This window comes from Bos taurus, chromosome 10 (genome assembly GCF_002263795.3).
Source record: "Bos taurus isolate L1 Dominette 01449 registration number 42190680 breed Hereford chromosome 10, ARS-UCD2.0, whole genome shotgun sequence".
Classification (NCBI taxonomy): domain Eukaryota; kingdom Metazoa; phylum Chordata; class Mammalia; order Artiodactyla; family Bovidae; genus Bos; species Bos taurus.
The window spans coordinates 14,002,756-14,022,516 of NC_037337.1; the positions used below are offsets into that span (position 1 = coordinate 14,002,756).

General features: G+C 54.8%; 1 protein-coding gene across 2 annotated transcripts in view; it reads left to right on the top strand.

The window, feature by feature from the left end:
* Positions 1-19,761, top strand: part of SMAD3 (SMAD family member 3) — a 126,734-nt gene extending 106,973 nt beyond the window's left edge. Inside the window, exons 6-9 of one of the 2 annotated variants that reach the window (NM_001205805.1) lie at positions 7,843-8,055; positions 10,258-10,395; positions 12,801-12,945; positions 15,375-15,507. In NM_001205805.1, the coding sequence (NP_001192734.1) occupies positions 7,843-8,055; positions 10,258-10,395; positions 12,801-12,945; positions 15,375-15,498 (620 nt within the window). In that variant the 3' untranslated portion in view covers positions 15,499-15,507. Of the gene's footprint in view, positions 1-7,842; positions 8,056-10,257; positions 10,396-12,800; positions 12,946-15,374 lie in introns of both variants that reach the window. The other variant, XM_059890367.1, reaches the window with a different exon arrangement.

Here is a 19,761-nt window from a genome sequence, read left to right on the forward strand (position 1 = left end):
TTGTCCTGGGTGGGTGCTCGCTCTGCATTCCCCTCGAGATTGTGTAGACCAGGATGACAGCATGTCCTTGAACTTGGCCCCAAGGCAGAGTGCCCAACTGGCACGATCCTCCCGGCCTGCGGCCCTGTCCCTCGGCCTCTTGTCTAAGGGTCAGGACTTCTGAGGCCATCTCTTCCAAATGAAGGAACAGCCTCCAAGCCCGGTGGACAGAGAGGGGTGCCCCTCTGCTGGGAAGATGTGAATGGGGGCACGAGTCAGCTGACAAGTCATGAAGGACTCATGGTGAGACTCGGGTGCGGACAGGCCTGGCTTCCTTTCTGCTTGATGAGCCCTTGAACCCCAGCCTTCGCCCACTCAAAACCATTGATAGGACCCTACAGTCTGATCGCCTTGGCATCAGGGCTGGATGGAGATGAGAGGATGGTGATGATAATGGCTGGCATTTCTTGAGAACTCGCTGTTTACTGAGTGTTGTTCAGAGCACTTCCTGCGTGCTAGCTGAATCTTTGTGACAGCTGAATAAGGTGGTAGTGCTACAGTTTTCATTTTGTGGAACAGGAAGCCAAGGGACAGACTGGTTAATGTACTTGTCCCATCCACACAGCTGGGAAGTGGGGACCTCAGGCCTCGGGGATCCAGGCTGCAGGGATCCATGCAGCGGGACCCTGCCATGCTCGGCCACTTGGACCAGCTCTCCCCTTTCTCACTCAGTAGAACTCGGCTCAGGGAGGGAACTGAGGGTCTGGTGTCCCATGTCGTCCCTGGCAGGGACCCCTGCCTGCTTGCCTGTCTCTTCCTCACTCAGCCATTTGCTGGTACTTCCTGCTTGGTCTCTGTATACCAGCCCAGGTAGGGGAATTCAAAGAGGAGCCCCAGACCCTGACATCAAAGTGTTGTCCGCCTTGTTGGGATAAATAAGGAGGACTGTAAATAACTTTTTATATAAAACAAGAGGTAGGTGCAGATGAAATACCCTGAGGGCTTACAGGAGGGAATGGTGGCATTCCAGTGGGGACATCATGCTGGGTGGTCAGTGTCTTCTCCGTATTTACTCACTCATTCACTGAGTTCCTAGTATGTACCCATGCTGGGGGTCCAGAGCTGAAGACCCTCAAACGTTCACTGTCTGGTGGAGTGGCTGGAGGTGTCTGTCACCGGTGATGTACTGTGCCCAGCACACACAGGACAGGGGAACTGCATGTGCCAGGCAGGGTGCAGAGACCTCAGAGTTGTGGTGGCCCGTGTGAGCTGGGCCTTGAAGGACAGGCAGAATCGGAGGGCAAGGCACTGCCGGTGCAAGGGCGGGCGAGCTCTGCGGATGGCTGGCCGTGTGGTGGGTTGGCTTGTGGGAGGCACAGTGGAGACGAGGCTGAGGGGGCTGGCAGGGCTGAGAAAAGAGCGCAGAAGGCCACACTTCGGTAGCCCCGTCTTGCCTACAGGATAAGGCAAGATGGTGGGTTTTGAGTTTTGGGCACTTACCTGATGGTGGCTTCATAATGATTAATCTGGGCACTATGTGGAATTTAAATCTTAGGAGAAATTGCTGGAGCTACCACCCCTGCCCCACCCCTCCCAAAAAACCCACTTAGGAAGCTGTAGCACTGGAGGAGGCTGAGATGAACGCTTTAGAGAAAGGAAGCAGAACGGGAGAAGGCATCTGCAAGCACCATGGGCCTAAATCAGCAGCATTTATTGACCAGCTTTAACTGGGAAGACCGGGAGGCTTCCGTGTCACTGCGGCCGGACCCCAGGAGATGAGGGACAGGGTTTGACGTGGAGGGTGACAGGGAGGCGCCTCTACTCACCTGAGTCCAGGAAGCAGCGGGACGGTCAGGAGAGAGGCCATGGCTGGAGGTGCAGCTTCAGAGCCATTAGCATGTGTGATAGCCTTGCCCATCATGGGGTCAGAGACATGATTTTGTCATCAGATGAGTTTGGAAAGCCTGTCCTGTGCTCGCTCCTGGGGCCCCCCAGGGCACTCGCAGCGTACAGCCTCTGAGAGTCCTGCAGAAAGAAGACCTGGCTGGTCCAGCGTTTCTCCCAGGGATCCGACCACTGTTGGAACACCTCTTTCTTAGGATCCCGTGGACCATTCTATAGTCCTCACTTGGGAAACACTGACAAAGTTTTGGCTGAAGTCCTGGGAGTGGATGGAGAGGGAGACCTAAGGATGGACTCACGAGATGTGCCTCAGGAAGAGGCTTGGGGATCAGGTGGAGGATGAGGCCCAACAGTCAGAGGGGAGAGAGGTGCTGAGGGCAGGGGGTGGGCAGGTGCTGTGGAGATGCCAAGTGAGGTGTAAGGAGAGAGCTCCTCGAGGGTTCAAGGGCATCCTTTGGAGAGCAGGTGTGGGCAGGAGAGGGGGCTCCAGTCCTCGGCAGTGGGCTGCAGGCAGATAAAAGCGGGGGTGGGGCAGCACACAGCCCCCACCCCTGCATTCCTCTTTCACGGCCGCATGTCCCAAACCGCAGCATGCCGACGGGCACACGGCGGGTTCTCCCCGGAGACATCTGGGCATCTCAGGACACCTATTAGTTCTCATAAAGAAGTTACTATACAAACAGAAAGCAGGCATAGGACATCTGGCTACTATCTTCATTTCTTTCCTGCTCCAGGCAAAAGCTTGAGCTTCTGGCCACAGTGAAGCCACTTGGGGTGCCTCATGGGGGAGCCCCAGGAGTGACTGAGAGCCAGCTCAGCCTCTGGCCAGCGGCAGGCTCTGGGGAGATCCCAGGGCTTTGTTGTGCAGGGAAGGGATGTGAGCAGGTGAGGTTCCTGTTATTACACATTGTGTTGGATGAGTCACCTGGAATTTCCTAAGGATTTAGGTCAAGGATTGGAGCAAATGCAGGGGTTGGGGGGAGGTGGAGAGAGATAACGAGCCAGATCCTGCCTGTGAGGAAGTTGTTCTTTGCTTTAGAGTGAGACATCTCTGGAGAGGCTTTGACTGGGGGAAGTGAGGTACCAGGGAGTGTCCAGGGGCAGGAACTGAGCTGGAGTTGAAGGAGGTGATGGTTTCCCAGAGGGCCCTGGACTGAGGCTGCCTTCTCCTCCTGCTGGGAGAAGGGGGCCCTGGTGGCCAAGGTCGCAGGAAGACCCCTGACCCCTCAAGAGAGGGCAGGGGACCCCCTACAACCCAAACCCGATCCCAGGTATCTTTTCCAAGGCCCCGTTGAGCTCTCGTCTTCCATAAGCTCGGGACACCACAGGCGAACGTCTTCATGGCAGGAAGTCAACTGCTGGCTGGACCGTCAGACTCCTGGGCGTCCGTCCAGCTCTGAGACTTTCCGTTGTTCTTGGTCTCAGTAGACTGGTCCTAGGTTGATAGAGCAGGGGTCCTTTCTGGGTAAAAGTGGGCTTGTTGCCTAATCCTTCGCAAGATCAGTTGGAATTGGTGCCTAGCTGCTGGGATGACTGTCCTGGGCTGGCAGGGACCTGACCTTTAGGTAGGCAGGTGGCTCAGACACCAGGGATGAGAGAATGTTTTCACAGCCACCTGAGCTGGGCCGTGAAGGTCGTGTCCCAGCAGATGAGGGGGGCGAGCAGTGCAGGCAGTGGGAAGGCAGATGGGGCCTAGGTGTGGAGTCTTCTTCCACAGGGCCCAGATGGAGGTGGGTGCTGGCACTCTGACCTTAGCTCCGCCGCATCAGCGCGCCCGCTCTTCACCCGCTCCCTGCGCTCGACGTATAGCGGAAAGCTAATTGCCCCGCTCGGGCCTCCCCCCTTTCCTTTCCCGGATTTGGATCTCTTGCACGTGTTTTTAATAGGCATCCCTTAATCCAAGTGTTGCCTTCTGGGTTTTATTCTGTTTTCTTTCCCTTAAACAAAACAGAAAGTCCATGCCAGCTTGGAATTGGGCTCAGAACCAGAGCCAGCCAGTGCGTTAGGCTGGCAGGGGGCCAGTGGAGAATTAAGTGCCCCCTGCCCCTCGAGGAATCTGGCCCTCACCGCAGCGGTGGGGGCTGGGGGCCGAGAGCGGCTGGAGCAGGAGGTTCCTGCGTCTGCAACACCTCTGCCACAGGAAGAGGGATTAGCACAAACTCAGCAGTCTGACTGGGAGCAGAGCCGTGTGGAGGGAAGGCCTTGGGCGTGTGCCGTCAGCTGCCACACCAGGTGTGTGGAGTCCTTGGTCTGGGGAAGCGAAACCGCTTTCTCTGGGGCAGGTCATCCTGCCCTGTCCTCCCAGAGGAGCCTGTGAGCCATATGTGTTCAGAGTTTTTTCCCCAGAAGCAGCCTTATATAAAATTGCTTCTGCATTTATTGGGACCCTCTTGAATCCAGGGTGGCTTGGCTGACTGTATTGACTATTGTGGGGGAGAAGTGGCCTCACTGAAGAGTTATTTTAAGATTTAGTGCCAGGACAAGCTTTATTTTCCCTATAGAACTGGTAAGAATTTTCTTTTTGCCAACCAGAGCCAGGTCGCATGTCATGCCCCCTTTTTGCCTTGTCTGCTAGGAAGCTCAGAGCCAAGCTGAGTGCTGTTTAAGTAGCTATCTAATTTGATGGTTAGCCTGTTTATAGTCTCTCTTTCCCAGGGTCCTGACTTGGTCTTGTTCCGAACCATGGTGTGGATAAGTCCTTTACTAGGAAAAGAAATGAGGGCGGACATGCAGTTTGAAAATAAAGCACCATTCAAGGCAGAGCCCTGGAGGGGGGCGTACTCGGACGTGCAGCTCCCCTGGCGTAAGTGCCTGCAGGAAGCCCTGAGCGATGATGGGAGGGGAGAGGGGAAAGGCCGGGCCGACTGGCAGCTGTTTGCAGACCACAGTAAGTGCACGGCTGGGGTGCTGCTTCTGAACGTGGGTCAGCTCGTCCAGACAGCCCTCTCTGAAATGGCAGCCTTCAGACTTGGCCTTGGCCTGACGGCTCCACTCCCCAAACTACCATCTGCTTAATTATGTGTCAGGCTCCTGCATCCTGTGTTTTCCACAGCACTGTTTGGTGCACGTCTGCGAGTTGCAGGGATGTTTAGATAAGGGCTCAGATCTGCTTGGGAGAGCCTCTGGCGAGGACTCCAAGTCTCTCTCTGATTCTGAGACACCTCAAAGCCTACACATCACCAGAATGGCGTTCTGGCCCCGTGTTACCCAGCAGGTGGCCTGCTGACTTCCCTTCTTTTGACAAGTGGACTGGGTCAGTGTTCCTGGGATCCTGGCTCACTGCCTTCTGCCTGGACTAAGCCCAGGACTTGGACTTGGCTTTATCATTTGAGGACGAGGACGCTATTCTGTACTTGGCTAGGGAGGCCAAGGCTGCCTCTTCAGGGTGACCCGTGACCTTCAGAGTCTGCTCTCGGTGGCTTCCAGTACACGGCAGTCACTGTTCAGACTGGGCCACTGAGGCCAGAGAGGGACGTCATGTCCCTGAGGTTGCACAGCAAAGTCAGCAGAGCCTGCCTCTGGGAAGTGGGGCCCACCGTGCTTCCCCAGTACCTTCTGGATCTGACACGCTGCCGGGCCACTTTGAAGGCTTGGAGTGCACTTGGATTTCTTAGGTGGTGGTGGTTGTTTTTCTTAAGATTTCCAAAGCAACATAGCTCACATTTTAGTGAGCACATTGTTTAGAATATAACTTATCTCACTGGAATGTCAAACATCGAGCAACGCCAGAGCCAGATGTGGCTGACATGGCTCAGTCCAGCCTCCAGGGTACTGGCCGCGGGCTGTGGTAGCTCCTGCCCCCATCACACCCCCTTCGCCATTAAGTAGCCTGGACACCCTGCCTTCCCTCCTCTTCCCTTGCTCCACCCTGGCAGGAGAAGGAGGAGCAAGGACACTTTGCCCCCTTTGGTTGGAGGTCAGGCCAAGAATAGGATGTTCTCAAGTTTGAACAACCAAAATTATTCTAATTGCTATAGACACCATTTATTGAGTGTCTGATGCGTGCCCTGCTCTCCACTTGAATTCTCTCAGTCCATCCAAAAACAGCGCCGGGTGAGAAAGGAGGTTCTCCACTCGGGTGGCCCCAGGGAGATGTGGACACTGAAACTCCGAGCTAAACTGCTTTGCTCAGCAGCACACAGCTGTTCTGTGTCTGGCCTGAAGCTTGGGCTCCATGACCTGGTCAAACATTCAGGGCAGTGACTGTCGTCTGGGGGCTATTTTGCCCCCTGGAAGACCTCTCTCAATGTCTGAAGGCCCTTCTGGCTGTCACAGCTGGGAGGGCGAGACGGATGTGGTCTGCCGGTATCTAGAGGCCAAGGGTGCCACACATATCCTGGAGCCCACAGAACCCTCTCTCCCCAAACAGAATGACCCGGCCCCGAATCTCGATAGTGCTGAGGTGGAGAAACCTGGTCAGATGTCCTGACCCTCCGGCTGACTCTTCCTGGGTGTGGCAAGGGCAGGGTTGTCACCGGTCTTCAGCTCCTCCTGTGTGTGCTGACCTTCTTTTTACCCTTAGATGGGATCATGGACATTGACCCTGGAAGGAGGTCAGGGCCCCGTTGCCCAGCAGGGAGACCTGGCCCCACCTTCTGGGTTTTTCTCACACTGTCAGCGGCCTGGGGAGCTGAGCAGAGGTTCTCGTGGGCTCTCGTGGGCTCTGGGAAGTTGCCTGGCAGGCAGTGAGCAGGGGTCTCGGGCCAGGGCTGAGACTTGGTCCAGTGAGCCCTCCTGGACTCTCTCACCAGTTCCCCAGAGATGCACCCTGAATGACCGTCCGTGTATATGTATATATGTATTAATAAGAGCCAGGGTGATGCTCCATGCTCTGCGATGGAGCATTGAGAGCAGCAAACTCCCTGATTGTCCAGCACACGGGATTCAAGGGGGCAGAGTGCAGGATGTGGTCCCAGGAGCAGTGCCCGGCTGGAAGGGGTGACTGGGGTGCGGAGGGGGTGGCAGGGGGTCATGTAAGCGGGCAGGCAGTGGTGCAAACGAGGAATGATGAGGGCCTGGCCCCTGGCCAGGAAGTAGGACCCTGAGATGAGCTATGACGGAGAGACGGGCGGGAGGAGGGCTCCTGGGCAGGTGTGGAGCCTGGAATGGCTGGAGGTGGCACGAGTCACGGGAAAGGCGATGTGGGGCCACGAGAGGGGAAACCTCTGTTTCCAGGGTGCCTTCCTCTTCTGAGAACCACCCCCTCACAGGATGGCAGTTTGCTCTAAGGTGCCCTTGACTGAGACACAGGCTGGCAACTGGGATAAATTCCGAGTTTCTCTTAGGTGAACGTGTGTGTCTCAGCCGCCCCAGTGGATGGCCTCTGGACACGTGTGGAGGACAGCTTCCGGGGTCAGTGGCAGGGACCCAGCTCACGCCGCAGACGGCAGCCGGTGCCTGTGTGGTCGCAACCGCTGAGCCCGGGTGACACCCGGGGTCGCGCCAGCCTCGTCATCTGGCTGTTTCACAGGCCTGGACACTGCCGTGAGATGGGCTAGGAGTTGGTACATGATCAGGCAGAACCAGCAGCTGCAGGCCCTTTTGGGGGGCAGAGATCAGCAAGGGTTACTATGGGGACCTTGAAAGAAAGGCCGGTGGTGGGACCAGACTGCACTGGCCGCTCCTGGCCTGTGTGGTGCATCTGCCCAGGTGTCTGTTGGTCCCAGGGCCTTTCAGATTTGGTCTGGCACCTCCTTGAAGATGGCTCTGACCTAAGGCCAGGCGGGGCAGGGCCTTTATGAGCTCAAACTAAACAGTGCCAGGGCCGGCAGAATGCATCTCCGAAAACCTAAGGGTTCTGCCCCACTGGATCCTGTGAGTTTTACACAGGAAAAGGGTGGGGAGATCATAATGCCCTCTGAGAGGCGAGGAAACAGTCTTCCAGGGCATCCAGGGGACCCCATCCAGGAGCCCAGTGCCTGGGGGGACTCCCTGACCCAGCAGCCTGGCCTGTCTCCTCAGACCTGCAGCCCGTCACCTACTGTGAGCCGGCCTTCTGGTGCTCCATCTCCTACTACGAGCTCAACCAGCGCGTCGGGGAGACATTCCACGCCTCCCAGCCGTCCATGACGGTGGATGGCTTCACCGACCCCTCCAACTCGGAGCGCTTCTGCCTGGGGCTGCTCTCCAACGTCAACCGGAACGCAGCTGTGGAGCTGACACGGAGGCATATCGGTAAGGGGCGGCCACGCTACCCTCCCCCCGACACCCCAGCCCACCCCAGCCCCCGCGGGGACCCACCTGCCACCGCTGTGCCGCGCCTCCCTCACCTGCCCCTCAGGCCTTGTCACCTTGCTTAGGGTAAGACAGGTATAATCCAGGTCGCCTGTTCATCCCTCCTCGGGCAGAGACCATCTCTGAAAATTTGAAAGCAGTAGAGGAAGACCCTTGGATTTCTTGAGAAAGGCAACTGTGCCATTCTCTTAATAAAAATACCCTTAAAGTACAGAGCGCAGACAGGTAGATAGTCTGTCTTGGAGGAGTGAGCTTTCATTTGTTCATTTCATATATAATTGTCCTAGGAACTTAGAAAAGGCGAAAAGATGATAGGTACTGCCCACTCCAGGATTCTTGGGCTTCCCTTGTGGCTCAGCTGGTAAAGAATCTGCCTGCAATGCGGGAGACCTGGGTTCGATCCCTGGGTTGGGAAGATCTCCTGGAGAAGGGAAAGGCTACCCACTCCAGTATTCTGGCCTAGAGAATTCCATGGACTGTATAGTCCATGGGGTCACAAAGAGTCGGACACGACTGAGCACCTTTCACTTTCTTTCACTTTCATTGCCTGCGGCCAGGACAACACGGCTGCTAACACTGTCTCCTGAGCCCCAGCCTGTGGCAAAATATCACTTAGTATAGGGAAGGTGAAGCCTTGATGTGTGTCCCTTGGTTTGTTCATAAAATTATCATGCTGAGGATGTTCACAACTTTGCGATCCAGTCACCTAGAAGGGTCCTAGAGATGGAGTAGAGAGGGTGGGTATTCTCAGACATTGTTCAGTTCATCCACGGTGGCCGAGGGGCTCTAGAGCAAACTCAAGAGCTGAGTGGGGAAGCAGGCGTCCGGGCCCATGTGAACCAGAGCACCTCTGCTCTTGCTTGTATCGTGGGCCTTCACAGAAGATCTCATGTAGAGAGAGGGTTTTCCAGTTAAAAGTTGGGAAGCCATGGGCCTGCACCAGTGGGATCATTTTCCAGGGAATAACCTGATACCCAGGGAGGGGCAGAGGGTACACAGCAGTTGTGTGACACAGTGGGTGACATAGAGCCCCCCGCCCCAAGCCCGTACCCTTCCCAGACAGCCTCCCACTTGTTTTAGAAAGACCCGCAGTGGTATACACAGAGGTTTGTTTACTCACTCCATACTTCTGTATATCTAAAAATAGTATTTTAAAAGTTACCCAAACAAACATTTTTGTTCTTTGGATCGTCTTCCCACCTCCACCTCTGCCTCCTGCTCTTGACTCATGTAATACTGGGGCCCCCCCGGGTCTGCCGGCACCCTGGAGTCTTCGAGATGCCAAGTCCTGTAGCACTGAGCCAGGCGGAGCAGGGGAGAGGGACAGCTGTGGGACGAGGTGGCAGGCCTGTAGCCGATCACCTGCTTTCCATCCCGCTCCACGTCGCGCCTGTGAAATCTGGCTCCATTTCCCGGCCCTCAGGGCCTCTCCCCTCCTGGAGTGGGAACAGAGGCCTTCCAGGCAGAAGAGTACATCCCCTGGCCGAGCAGAGACTCATTGTTGGAGGGTTTATGTAACCGCTTGAATTGCAGGGCCAGTTTAAAAATAATTTCTGTCCATCTGGAGTAGATTTAAGAGATGAAGGAAAATGAAATGATGTAGACCTATGGAATGGTTTAGAAAAACGCATCGAGAGGAGAAAGGTACATGGGGTGGCGTTAATCAAGCCACGCCTGCAGTGAAGGGCTCCTGGGGTGTCTGCTGCCTGAGGAGCTCTGCAGGTTGACTATGAGTTTCTGAATGTTGGAAGGGGGAAGGGACCTAATAGCAGCAGCAACAACTGCTGCTCACCGGGCACCCATGAGGTAGGTATTATCATTATCCCCATCTTGCAGATGAAGAAACTGAGGCTGAGTAACTTGGCTGAGGCCTGTGGCAGATCACTGGTGGAGGCTACCATTAAGACTTACCCTGTGCTCTTTCCTCTCATTGTCTGCCTCCCTGGTTTAGCAGCCCAGCATCAGCCATCACCTCCTGGTGGGATTAGGCCTGGACTCTGGGTCCCCTTTGCCTGGTGATGCTGCTAGAGACCAGTCACCTGGAATGTTGACTGCAGCTCTGCCTCCTGTGGTCGCTGCGGCGGGTGCCGGGACCACTGTGGGGGCCAGAGAGCCGGTCCAGGCTAACCTGAATCTCTCTAGGGCGGGGTGTGCGGCTGTACTACATTGGAGGGGAGGTCTTCGCAGAATGCCTCAGTGACAGCGCCATCTTTGTGCAGTCTCCCAACTGTAACCAGCGCTATGGCTGGCACCCAGCCACCGTCTGCAAGATTCCACCAGGTACCACCATCTACACACCCTTCCCTGTGGGCCTCTCCTCTGCGGCGCATGCCCGGGAGGCCGGAAAGCCTTCTTCTTCCTTTTCTCCTCATTGGTGTTTGCACTGACAATCTGGAGATGCTTCACTTGCGTTTTCTCTGTGCCTTGCTGTCTCACTGTGACCTCCTGGAACCTCCGCAGAACAGACGCAGCATCTGACAGGTCTGCCTTTGATCTGTGGGTACCTGTTTCCTGCCTGTGTGCACAGATGCTGAGGTAGTATGCTTGTTTGCTTCCTTCTTCCCTTCCTCCTCCCTTCCTACAGCCATGCTGGAAGCTGCAGGGGGATGGGAGGGTACAGGAAGCCCTACTGCTGCCCTCTCAGAGTGTACCCATCAGCTGAGTGTACAAGGCAAAGACCCAAATGTGCTTAACACAAGAGAGGGTGGTGCTAAGCACAAAGCAAGCAGCACAGGTCACATGCTGTTGGAACCAAGGGGGAAAAGCATTTAACTGTTAGGATGGTTCAGAGGCGGCTTCATGGAGGATAAGGCATTTGGGCTTGCAAGGAGCCATGGGCCTGCACCTGTGTGGAAGGAGTAGCCACAGGGTGATGGGGGCAGGGACGAGGGCATTCCAAGGCAGAGGGGATGATATGGGCAAAGGCCTAGAGGTGAAGGAGGGCAAGGCACGTGTGGGCTGCACTCTGGCTGTGGTGGAGGCTGTTTAAGAGTCAGGGACGTGTTTAGAAAATATGATGGGACCGGGCCATGGAAGGACACAAGATCACGTTTACTCAAGGGGACTGTTGAGGGTTTTCTGAGTAGGACTATGTATTCCAGGGGGTGGAGGACTCACCTGGCTCACCTCAGAGGGTGGTGTGGACAGGGCCAGCCCTGGGTAGAAAACCAGGCAAGAGGCTGATCTTACCTAGAACCTTGCATAGAAAGCAGAGGCAGAAAGCCCCTGAGGCCCCCTCTCCCAGGACATGCAGCCGCAGGGCGTGGACTGCGCCTGGCGGGTGGAATGTGTGGCTCAGGCCATTGCCTTCGGCATGAATGTGGCATGTCTCCCTGCCTGCCAAGAGGCAGATGATGGTAGTGTGGCGGGTCATGGGCAAGGTCAGTTGAAGAATGCAGTTTGAGAGGCTAGCAGTGCTCTCTGTTCCCAGAAGGTCGTGCGGTTGCGTTTACAGAGCACGTGTCTATCTTGGGGCTCACTTGGTCCTCTCCAGTTACTCTAGCTTTCCAGGCAAGGAGGCATGTTGAAATAAGCTCAGAGAGGTTAAGTCACCTGCACAGGATGCACAGCTAGTAAGTGGCCGAGCCAGGATGAGCCTCAGGCTGTGTGCTCCTCTGCTGCTCGCTGGGCAGGGGGCTGGAGCCCACTGTGGGCCCTGCTCCACCTCCTGTCCCCTCAGAGAAGACGAGGAGAGGAAGCCCAGCTGCACTTTTGGCTTCCTGCCCACCCCTTGGCCCTCCCAGCCTCTCTGGTTCGGGCAGAGCTGGCTGTGGTGCTGGCTGTCAGTTCTTGGAATGTCGGCGCTGGGGGCTCCTGAGGCCAGCCTCTCCTTTCACAAGGGAGATATGGGCTTAGAAGAGAAAGGAACCAGCCCAGAGTCGCACAGCCAGCCGAGGGGCCCAGTCAGTGCTGGCCCGCTAGCGAGCGTCACCTCAGCTCACCTTTGGGGCATTTCCGGCATGTGCTTTTGTCTTTTTCTTTTTCTCTTTGACACATTCCTGGCACTTGGGCTGTAGGACTTCAAACAGGAGATTTATTGTGCATTTCACGTGTGCCTGTCTCTGGTTGTACTGCTGGGAGAGTTAGGCACACACCTTCACTTTCCTGTGAATGTCACCCTAACCCAGCTTTGTGCCCAGATCTCTCGCTACCCCCGGTCCCAGTGGAGGTGGATTCATCGGAGAACCCTGGGTGGAAGGTGCCCAGGACCCTCTGCTGAACTTCCTGTTGGCATGGCAGGCTGGGCAGCCTCTCAGCTGCCCTGTCCGGCGCCCCCTCCATCAAAGGGCACGGCCTTCTGTTCCCCAGGCCCCACACCAAGGGCACCTCCGGGTCACAGCCCTGTCTCTCTGTTCCCTGGAGTTCCACCTGGCCCCTTCACCCAGGGCAGAGCCCCCCACCTGACTGTCTCCCTCAGCCTTCCCCCTGCTCTGGGAACTAGAACTTATGGACCAGGGTTGAGCACCCCCTACAGCTGTGTCGGCTGCACCTCCCTATTGAAGTGGCGGTGGCTTCAGGGTGGAGACCACATGGGCTGCCCACAGCAGGCGGCTGAGCGTGGAGTCTGTGGCTAATGCGGAAACGCTGGTCTGGGGGGTGACCTTGGGGGTGGCTTTAACCAGGAGGGGCGCTCAGGCCAAGTACCGTCTTCTTCCCCGTGAGCTCTGCATCTGTCCTGTTGGCAGGATGCAACCTGAAGATCTTCAACAACCAGGAGTTTGCCGCCCTCTTGGCTCAGTCTGTCAACCAGGGCTTCGAGGCCGTGTACCAGCTGACCCGCATGTGCACCATTCGCATGAGCTTTGTCAAAGGCTGGGGAGCCGAGTACAGGTGGGTGCTGGGGTGCCTGTCCTAGGGGCGCAGGGGCCACAGGTGACTCAGAACAGCTGAGCAGGGGCTCCTCAGAGATGAGCTAGGCTGGCCCTCTCCCCGAAGAGCAGAAGGACCGGGGATCAGCATGGGGCCGAGTCCCATTAGACGAGGAAGAGCGAGCAGTGCTTGCCCATCGTTTCAGTGTCTCAGGCACGGGCAGCATCTCATCGTCACAACCCTGGGTGGGGATGTTGGTATCATCCCTGTTGTACAGATGAGGGAACGAAGGCCCAGGGAGGGAACTGACTTGCCTGAAGTCACATCACTGGTGGAAACGCTGAGCCTGCTACTGCACCCTCTTTGCATCTTCCTCGTTTCTTCTGGGCAGATGATTTTAGGACGACCCTCTCCAAGGAGTTAAGTCTCCCCCTCAGGGTTCCTTCCCTCCTCTGTGGCTCCTTCTCTGACCTGGTAATCCTGAGGATCTAGGGTTTTAAAACTGAGAAAGCAGGGAAGAGAGGAGGAGATGCCAGCAGTCAAAGGAACAATATTCACTTGCTCAGAAATGATTTTCTTTCAGAATTTCACGTACTGGTTTAAACGCAGCACTGGTCAGGGGATGTCCCTGGTCCGCTCTGTCGAAGCTCTCAGACCACTCGGGTGTGGGCCTAAGCTGCCTGTTCCTTTTCTTTCCACACCTGCACAGGAGCTTCCTCGAGAGGCGGGTCTGTGCACCCAGCCCCCACTCCACGGCAGAGGCAGGGGCGCCCACACGTCAGCCCGAGCCAGTACCTCGCAAGTTATTCCCCCCTTCTCTTCATTTTCCCAGATGTTTGGAATCCATTTTGTTTTGCAGTCATTCTGCACCCGGGCCAAACCCATTTCAGTATTGGCTCTGGGCCACCATTTATAATGAAATCCAGATGAGCGTGACTTATGGAAAGTCAGATTCTCATTAGAGGATTTCGGTCCGTAAAATCCTCGTCTGTCATTTACCGTATTTTAGCTGCTGTTCCCCGTGTCTGCCCCACAGTGCTGGGGAACACAGCCGTTGGTCTGTGGGGTCTCTCTCAAATCTGGGAGGTGTGACCAATTGGGCAGTCCGAGTGGTCAGCCTTCAGGCTGATAACAGCCTGAGATCAGCCCAGGCCCACGGGCCCAGCCCGAGGGACATTGTAGCTCACCTCTTAGCCTTGGCTGGAATCATTTAGGCAACAAGAAAGGTTAGAAAACTAGTCTTGTTTTTTGTTGGGGAAGGGAAATATTTAAAGATGGACCCAGTGGGAAGGAGCCAGAGGGAGGTCTGTCCCTCCTAACACTCAGACTGGCGTTTTGAGGGTCGCACGCAGGCACCCAGGTCAGGCAGGCACCCCGGGGCCGAGTCTGCGAGCCCGTTTCTAACCTTCCGCTCAGACGATGCGCAGGCCAGGCGAGGAGGGTGGTGCCCTGGGGTTGGCGGCTCTCAACCTGGCGCGGCACACAGCTGCCCAGCTTCAAGTGCTGGGGGAAGAGGCCCTTTGTTGGCCGGAGCCTTTCCCTGGGGCCACTGTGTCACCGCACAGGACACGCTGCCAGCACACCCCGGCCTGTGCAGCCCACCACGTCACTGCTGCCTGGCAGCACTGTGGAGCAGCCTGACCGGCGGCGCGGCCCCTTCCCAGAACAGTCTCGCCCTCCTCTGCCTCCTGGGCCAAGGAGAGGAAGGTTTCATCCCTTCCTGTGAGGTGGCCCAGAGCCGGGCCTGGGGCCCGGGCCTCTCACCTCCAGCTGGCACCCGCACCTCCGGCCTCAGCAGATAGCCTTTTGCTCAGAGGAGGCCTTTGGGAGCTCGCCTGCGAGCTGCGTCATCAACCAGCCCGAATTTAGACAGAGGGCTTTGGGGAAAAGAAACGTGTGGTGTGCCTTAGTTTTTTTCCAGTAATTGTTCCATGGCTCGCTCTGCTCGTAAGATTTTCCAAAATAAGGCCATAGATGGGAATTATATCAGCACATTGGGGACCAACGGCATGCGGACTCTGTCGGCGCTTTGTTAAAAAACACCCCTCAACCAGACAGACGCCCGTCACCGTGGCCTGCCAGGACTGGAGGCGGGGGAACTGTGGGTGCCCACTTAGGACGGGGGGCTGGGAAGACCTTTGCTCTGGCTGGAGGTTCTCCATCAGGCGCCCGTCACGGCAACCGGTGGGCCTCTGGGGCACCCTGGAATTTGCCTTACATGTTTCTCTCTAAGGGGGCCACCTCCTTTCCCTTCCTGCTTGGAGGAGTTTGGCAGGCAGTTTCAGCAAGTTGGTGGCACCTTCTCCAGGACTGGGTCTGGCAGGGCAGGCTGTAGCTCTGGCTCTGGGAAGAAGACTGACACCAGATCAGGAGAAGCCACTCTGATGCATCTGTGTGCTACTGGATCTTCTAAATGGCCCCCACCCACCCTTTTCTCAAATGTCTTGCAGGAGACAAACTGTGACCAGCACCCCCTGCTGGATTGAGCTGCACCTGAATGGACCTTTGCAGTGGCTTGACAAGGTCCTCACCCAGATGGGCTCCCCTAGCATCCGCTGCTCCAGCGTGTCTTAGGGACACTGCGAGTGAAGGGGGAGGGTAGGGAGGGTGGATTTGGGGAAGAGGGCCATGTAGGAGGTGGAGAAATCAGAACTCAACTCACTGGTGTCAAAAGAAGAAATTTTTCTCCCTCAACTAAAGTGGCATCAGCCTGTTTTCCAAAACACGAAAGCAAACCCAGAGGTGAATTTCTGTGAACAGCTGTCTGCTGAACACGGTGGCCCTTCGGCCCCAGTATGAAGGGTAAGAAATGGCTTCTGCTCTCGTGGCGTGAGCAAACAGGTAGTGTTTCACCACCTGCCCCTCCCCTGGTCCCCTTCTTTCTTAAAGACAGCAAACTGAGATGTCAGTGCCCAACAGGAACTGGCCCCCTGGTTAGGACTGGAGTGTGGACTTTGCCTTGGGTGCTCTGGGCAGGGAGAAGCTTGCAGGGGTCTGAGCACACCATGGGCCCAGCCCTCCCCTTCCACTGAATATTCCCAAACCCCAGCAGGAGCAGACCATGTACCTGGGCGCTGGATTGACTTGCGGCGGGGAAGGGGCTCGTCTGTCTCCACCTCTCTGAGCCTACTGATTGTGTCTAGAATCGAGCACATAGGGACCGGTGGCAAGGGGTGGAAAGACACCTCTTCTTTAAAAATGATCTTAAATTTGCCCTCATTTTCAGCAGTTGGCAGGATCTGTTGAGGCTCAGCACATACCCAACATACAGTTTGTATCATCATGTTAATCTCAAGAGAGATCCGAATCACGGGAAGTGTTCCCAGGAGGTAGCTGTCCATGAGGTGTGCAAGGGTGTCCGGTCACCTGTAAGAGCTCGCTCCGCTTTCTCATGCATTTGGCTGTATTGGTTGGTATAGTCAGTTGCGTTAATTAAATGAACTGTATCATATGGTCTTTTAAACATTTGATTTTTTAAAAAAACAAACACCCCGGGTGACACACTGACTGGGAAACCAGAGTGGGACCCAGCAACTTCTCTCCCAAAGTGAAGCTTTTTCCAGGTTTTGTTAAGACGACACCTGCCAGTACTTTTGGAAGCTGAAACTGACAAAAGCAAATTCACCAAGAGGGAAAGATCTCAGGCCGACAAAGAAATAAAAGGGCTATTAAAAAAAATTATTTTTACACCTTTGAAAACTGCAGAATTGGTGCCAAGAGGTCTGTCATCTTTCCCCTGAGGGATGAGATTATCTAGCTCACGGCAGAGGACCGGCAGTGACAACTCTAGCAGTTAGAATGTGTAGTAAGTATCGCTCCCGGTGGCAATTAGTGAGGAAACTACTATAGATTATTTCAACTGGAAAAAAAAGAGCCCCCTTATACTGACCTTTTGCAGAATGCAGCAGATGGAATTGTCACTTGCAATTGGTACTTTATTCTTTGCTGCTGTTTTTTGTATGAAATGAGTTATCCCATATTTTTTGCATGGTTTTCTACCAGGAAAAATAAAGGGATTTCCTATGGAAGTCCTGTATTATTCCAGGTGAAGGGAAGAAAGTTGTGTACTTTTGGCAGGTATAAACCTCAAATGTGATGACATTTGTGATGCTGTGTGGAGACACTGGGTGCTTCCTGGTGCCTTGCTCGCAGGACCCTAGGCCTCAGAAGCTCCAGCCCCGAAGTCCAGGTAGGAGGGCTGCTCACCATGCCTCCAGAGGACACAGCAGCAGGCAGGAGTGCCTTGCCAGACGTGGACTAGTGTTCACACAGGGCTGTTGTCAGAGTCCAGAGACACCACACAGCCCCTCACTCCACCTGAGGCCAGATGCTGTGGCTCTGAAGTTTCTGCCTGATGTGAAATGATCGTGGACTGCTTTTTACAGATACAAGAAATCATGTGAACCTCCTGGATGTGTGTTTCTGCCCCCGGTCAGGCCTGAGACTGGTGGTATGGCTTCTAACTTCAGTTTGGCCTAGGCTGGAGCCGTTGTGGTGCCCCTACTAAAAGCCACGGGGAGCAGTCTCCAGGGGCCCGTCATCTCCTGAGAGCACTCCCTATGGCACACAGCTGTCCTCCAGGTACTTGGGAGCTGGCTTCAGGTACAGCCCAATTTGGGTGATCTGGTTGGTCATGTCTGGTTGCATCTGGATGGCGTCTTAGAACCCACAATGCTGAAAGCTAAAGAATCTTTGTAGTAGGCATGGAGTTTTTGTGTTTTTTTTTCCCTAAAGCTACTTACTTGGCCTTTTTTCTTTATAACTAGACTGCTAAAGGAAGACGGGTGAGGAAAAAGTGGGTAAGACCACGTTCAGCACCCTTCAAAAGAAAATTTGGTTGTACCTAGAGGTTAGGATCTGGTTTCATTCCCATCATAGAGGCTGCGTAAGTGGCTTTGAGGCATGTGTGATATTAGTGTCCTACAAGTCATAAAAAGTAGTTTTAAAACCCTATTGCATAAAGGCATTTATACATTGAAAGACAGGACAGGTGAAGGGGCAGGAGGAGGGCGGTTCTCGGGGTGATGGCAGCTGCTGGAGGGTGCTTTTGGTGTCACTGCCCAGGCTGCAGGACATGCCTGCTCCCCGGCCCCGGGCTCCCCGCCAGGCCGCCCTCACCTTGCGGCTTGCGGCGATGCTGACCCGGGTGTGGCTACAGCGCAGGGGCCCTAGGTCCTGGCCTTGGCACCTCCCCTGGGAGCCAGCTTCTGTTCCCTTTCCTCTCCTCCCACACCCTCCCCACTCCTAACTTTATTTAGTACTGGGAGCCTTCCAGCGCAAGTAGGTAGCCGCCCTGGCAGTTCGGGTTACAGGCCTGTGCTGGCACGTCATCTCCACTGGCCACCTTCCTGGCAGGCTGCAGACCTGACATTTTGAGACAAACCCAGAGTCAGGAGCGGGGACTTTGACTCTTAGGAGGAACAGACAGCAGGGCAAGGCTGCTGGCAGACTCTTCCATTGTCCTTATGTTGTCTGTGAGGTTTTTTTTTAATCGTCCGTGGTGATTATTTTTTTAAATCATTGTTAACGTATTGGAATGAGCTGTAGCACATATCTTGTGCTTCAGTTTGTTTTTCTCCATCTCCCTCTGGCTTCCCGGAGTTTGGACATATTCCAGGGCTAAATGCTTTTACTCAAACCGCAGAAAAAAGTTTTCTTGAAGTAATGCGTGCATGTCATGCATGCATGCGAGTCATTTGGGGAGAAGGCAGAGATCTGATTTCATTTGCAGCCCCAAGCTGCCATTTCTGAGGCTCTGAGGACCTCTGCAGGGCCAGAGCTCCCATTAGGCCACTCTCTGTAGTCTGTAAGAGAAGGGAGGGACAGGAATTGGCATGCGCTCCTAGGACTGTTTATCAAGGGGGTTACCAGTAGCGAGAGGGTGCATGTTTGGTTCTGAACCCTGTATCTCACTGTGACTTCAAGTGGCAGAGTTGGGAGTTTTCTCCCTAATCTACATCTTTGCTAGAAGAAAACCTCAACATAGTCACTCTGGTATGGTATAGATGTTCCCTTCTAGAACCTTCCTTCAAGTAACAGTCTTTGAGGAGTATCCGCCACTTCTCAAGTGGGTAGGAAAGCAGAAAAATGTATGGATCAAAACTGAAGAGGCCTCTCTGATGGGAGAGTGGGGAGATGACTTGCTATACAAGCAACCTTTCAGAAACACGGCTATCACAAAGAAAAACTCATGTATTGTGTAAACTGGATTGAGAAATTCTCTCAAGTGATCCTGTAATTTTTTTTTATGCTGAAGTAATGTACACTCGAGCATTCTGGTGTTTTTATATTTATGTAATAATTTCTTAAAACCAAGACAGATAACTATTTAATTTTGGAAGAAAGTTGGAAACGGCTCTCCTCCCGAGGACAGTGGCTTGGCCCCCAGAGCCACCAACCCAGGCTGGCTCCCTGTGTGGCAGCATGTGAACACAGGCAGCTAGCTCAGGCCAACGCAGGCCCGTCCACAGGGGCCTCTGAACCCAGCCCCTCTCCCTTCCCAGGGGCGAGAACTGTACAGAGGGCTGGAGCCACCTGCCCCCAAGAAGCCTTCATTCACCTTCAGTGCTGCTGTTGCAACTAGGCTGTCCTGGGCGGGACTCCTGCTTGGGTGGGGAAGAGAACGGAGGATGCTGATTACCTTCCCTTCTCAGCCAGCCTGACCTTTTAACACCCTTTGTAAAAAGCATGTATGTATTTATAGTGTTTTAGACTTTTCTAACTTTTGTATCTTAAGAGCTGAGCACCTGTTTAAGCATTTACCCCTGTTGTTAAATGTGTCCTCTCTCCTCTCTTCCTCCTGTAAGTGCCCTTCTAATAAAACTTCATTGAAAAGCA